Source organism: Castanea sativa, chromosome 9 (genome assembly GCF_040712315.1).
Source record: "Castanea sativa cultivar Marrone di Chiusa Pesio chromosome 9, ASM4071231v1".
Lineage (NCBI taxonomy): Eukaryota > Viridiplantae > Streptophyta > Magnoliopsida > Fagales > Fagaceae > Castanea > Castanea sativa.
This window is the reverse complement of record NC_134021.1, coordinates 30,636,609-30,639,434: the sequence shown is the minus strand read 5'-3', so window position 1 is coordinate 30,639,434 and position 2,826 is coordinate 30,636,609. Positions and strand designations below refer to the sequence as shown.

Here is a 2,826-nt window from a genome sequence, read left to right as displayed (position 1 = left end):
TTAACATTTAGGAATAAGAGCTAAAAGAGTTTCATTCAAGTAGTAAGGAACTGTCCCTGATTGAAAGGCTAAAGCAACCTCATTACAAATAGCTTCTTGAACTTCATGCCAGAACCGTTGGAAAAAACCAACATGTAATCTGTCAGCTCCAAGTGCTTTAAATGGTTTAAGCGCCAACATTTCTGCCTTAATCTCCGCGTGGGTCAATTCTTCATAGAGCTTTTCCTTCTCCCACCCAGAAAGAACACTGCAAGAGAAGTGTTCCACTTCTGAGGTACGAGTAGAATAGGTCAGCTTAGTGGTAAAGAGCTTCTTGAATCCGGAAAGAATTTGATTTTTCACTCCCTCTTCATCTGTAATCCATTCACCCACATTATTCTTGATAGCTTTGATTCGATTTCTATGCCTTCTCACCACCGTAGAAGTGTGAAAAAAGGAAGTACTACGGTTTCTAAAGGCCGTCCAATTTAGGCGAGATTTTAATGCCCAAAACTCTTCCTCCTGAAGCATAATAAGATTGTACACTTCTATAAGTTGCTTCTCTAGGTGGATCAGAAAATCATTGGGGTAACATGCAAGGGCTTTCTGAGTACCATTAAGTCTGGCAAGCACTTTCTTCTTCCTGGTGAATAAATTCCCAAAAACCTCAACATTCCACCGTTTAACTTCCCTGGTAAAATTAGTAATTGCAGAGGATAGTGGATGATCATGGTCCCAGTTGTCTTTAACAAATTTGGGAAACTCCGGGTGTAGCAGCCATATAGATTGAAATCTAAATGGCTTATTTCTAGTCGTGGGAGGAGGTTTGCTAAGTTCAATTAGGACAGGGCAATGGTCCGAGTACACTCTGGTTAAGTGGGTGACCAAAGCTTCAGGGTATAATAATCTCCAAGACGGGTTCGCAAAACACCTGTCTATCCTTTCCAAAATTAAATCCGAAATTTGTTTGCAATTGGACCATGTGTATTTGGGGCCAAAAAACCCCAAATCCCAAAGTTACAATAGTCAAGGCAATCCTTAAACTCTAAGGCCCTCTTAATGTTTATACTTCTACCCCCATATTTGTCCTCCCCACTGAGGATTTCATTAAAATCTCCCAAAAGCAGCCAAGGCAATTGATGTAACTGGGCAACTTTAGTCAGATTGGACCATAAAATTCTCCTTTCATTTAACCGTGGGCTAGCATAAATAGGGGAAATAAACCAGGAAAGGTTAGAGCAACGTACCTTTACCATGGCGTGGATTTCCTGTTCTGTGGATGAGAGAATGAACACTTCCACTTCATCTGTCTTCCACAATAGCCATAATCCCCTCGCATATCCAATTGTGTCCGTGAATTCTTGGCGCCTTAAAGAAAGGAAACAAAAACTTGGAGAAAAGCAAAGAGTTGATGAGAAAATAACAAGAAAATGAAATGGTTTGGTTATCTACAAATTATTAGTAATTTCCTTCAAGTCATATATGATACAAACCAGGTCAAATTGGCCATTTACCACTTTTTGCAAAAATTGTTAGTAACATATCATTGTTTACAAAATAAGTAGACCACTTTTTGAAACTCGAGTTCATGAAACTCGAGTTTGCTGTGTAAATCGAGTTTTAAACACTCGAGTTTCATTATAAAAAAAAAAAAAAAAAAAAAAACATGTGTTGACGTGGATTTTTTTTGAAAAAATGTCACATGGAACTCAAGCTTGGTAAACTCGGGTTCCATGCTATGGTACTCGAGCTTAGGTAATTTGGAACTCGAGATTCCAAGCTCGAGTTCCTTGTAATATGGTACTCGACTCGAGTTTCTTATACTTTTTTTTTTAAATTGATAAACAACAAATAAACATAAACATACAAATAAGTAATTTTTTTCATTTGAACGCACAAACATATGTTTTTATTTATTTAAATAGAAGTATTATAAAATATAGAAATTTTAATTCCATAATATTAATTTTTAGGCCACTTATACCCCTTGTTCATTCATTTTTAACACACTCATCAATTTCTAACTTCTTGGAAGCGTTGTGATCAATTGGCTAAAATAATAGGGGTTACAATGAGAAATTAGAAAAACATGTAAAAAAAAAATCTCACTCCATTTTTAGCCATGGGCACACCGAACCGAAAGAAGTTTAAGCTACATATTGTTACTTTATCAATCTTGTTCCGAATTACTGTATGGTCAATGATTGATAAGTATTGCAGAAAGAGTAGACCACTTAGATATAAAGAAGAACTTACGTCTTACCACGTCTAGATATGTAAGTTCTTGACTTGTAGTGTTTCTAAAAGGAATGTGAAAGATTTTTTCTATACATCTATAAATTGATAATTTCCCCTCTTTCTAACTCTTCTTTTCTCTCTTACGTTAAAAACGTTTTGGAGCTTCTAGCCTTAGGATTTTTTTTTTTTTGTAAGTAAGATATTTTAGGTTTCAAAGAGAATTGCATAAATTTCTTTGAACCCTAAACTATTCCTTCACCAAGAAGAGCACATCCATGCAAGAGGTAGTTTTTCTTTTCCTTTTTCTGTGATCTTATCTATTAGTTCTACTTGATGGTGCGTGATCAGATTTAGGATGTTTTTTATTTCAATTTCTGATGTTATTGCAATGAGTTTGCTATGAGTTGCATAAACTTAGTTAAAAAGTCTTTAAATAATTCTCTTGTTGTTATGAATTTTCTTTTGAGTTTCAAAAATCTACTCATTAATGAATCTTATTTTTAAACTAAAAACAGATCTGTATTTTCATTAAATACAGGTTTGAATTTTTTTTACAATTTAAAACTAATCTGTATTTTCATTAATTACAAATCCGAATTTTTTTTACAC

At 34.6% G+C, this 2,826-nt stretch overlaps 1 protein-coding gene across 1 annotated transcript; it reads right to left on the bottom strand.

Annotated features, from left to right (window-relative positions):
• On the bottom strand, window positions 1-1,489 carry LOC142609032 (uncharacterized). The gene is made up of 3 exons (XM_075780673.1): window positions 1,473-1,489; window positions 1,204-1,347; window positions 1-670 (listed from the first exon to the last, which is right to left on the bottom strand). Exons 1-3 carry the CDS (start codon window positions 1,487-1,489, stop codon window positions 1-3), a joined length of 831 nt encoding a protein of 276 aa, XP_075636788.1.
• Between the last annotated feature and the right edge of the window lie 1,337 nt (window positions 1,490-2,826).

Excerpts from the sequence above, each read along its gene's own strand:
- LOC142609032 (XM_075780673.1), bottom strand. Across the intron at positions 671-1,203 it reads CGTTGCTCTAACCTTTCCTG|GGAAGTTAAACGGTGGAATG; the intron begins GTTTATTTCCCC and ends TAATTTTACCAG.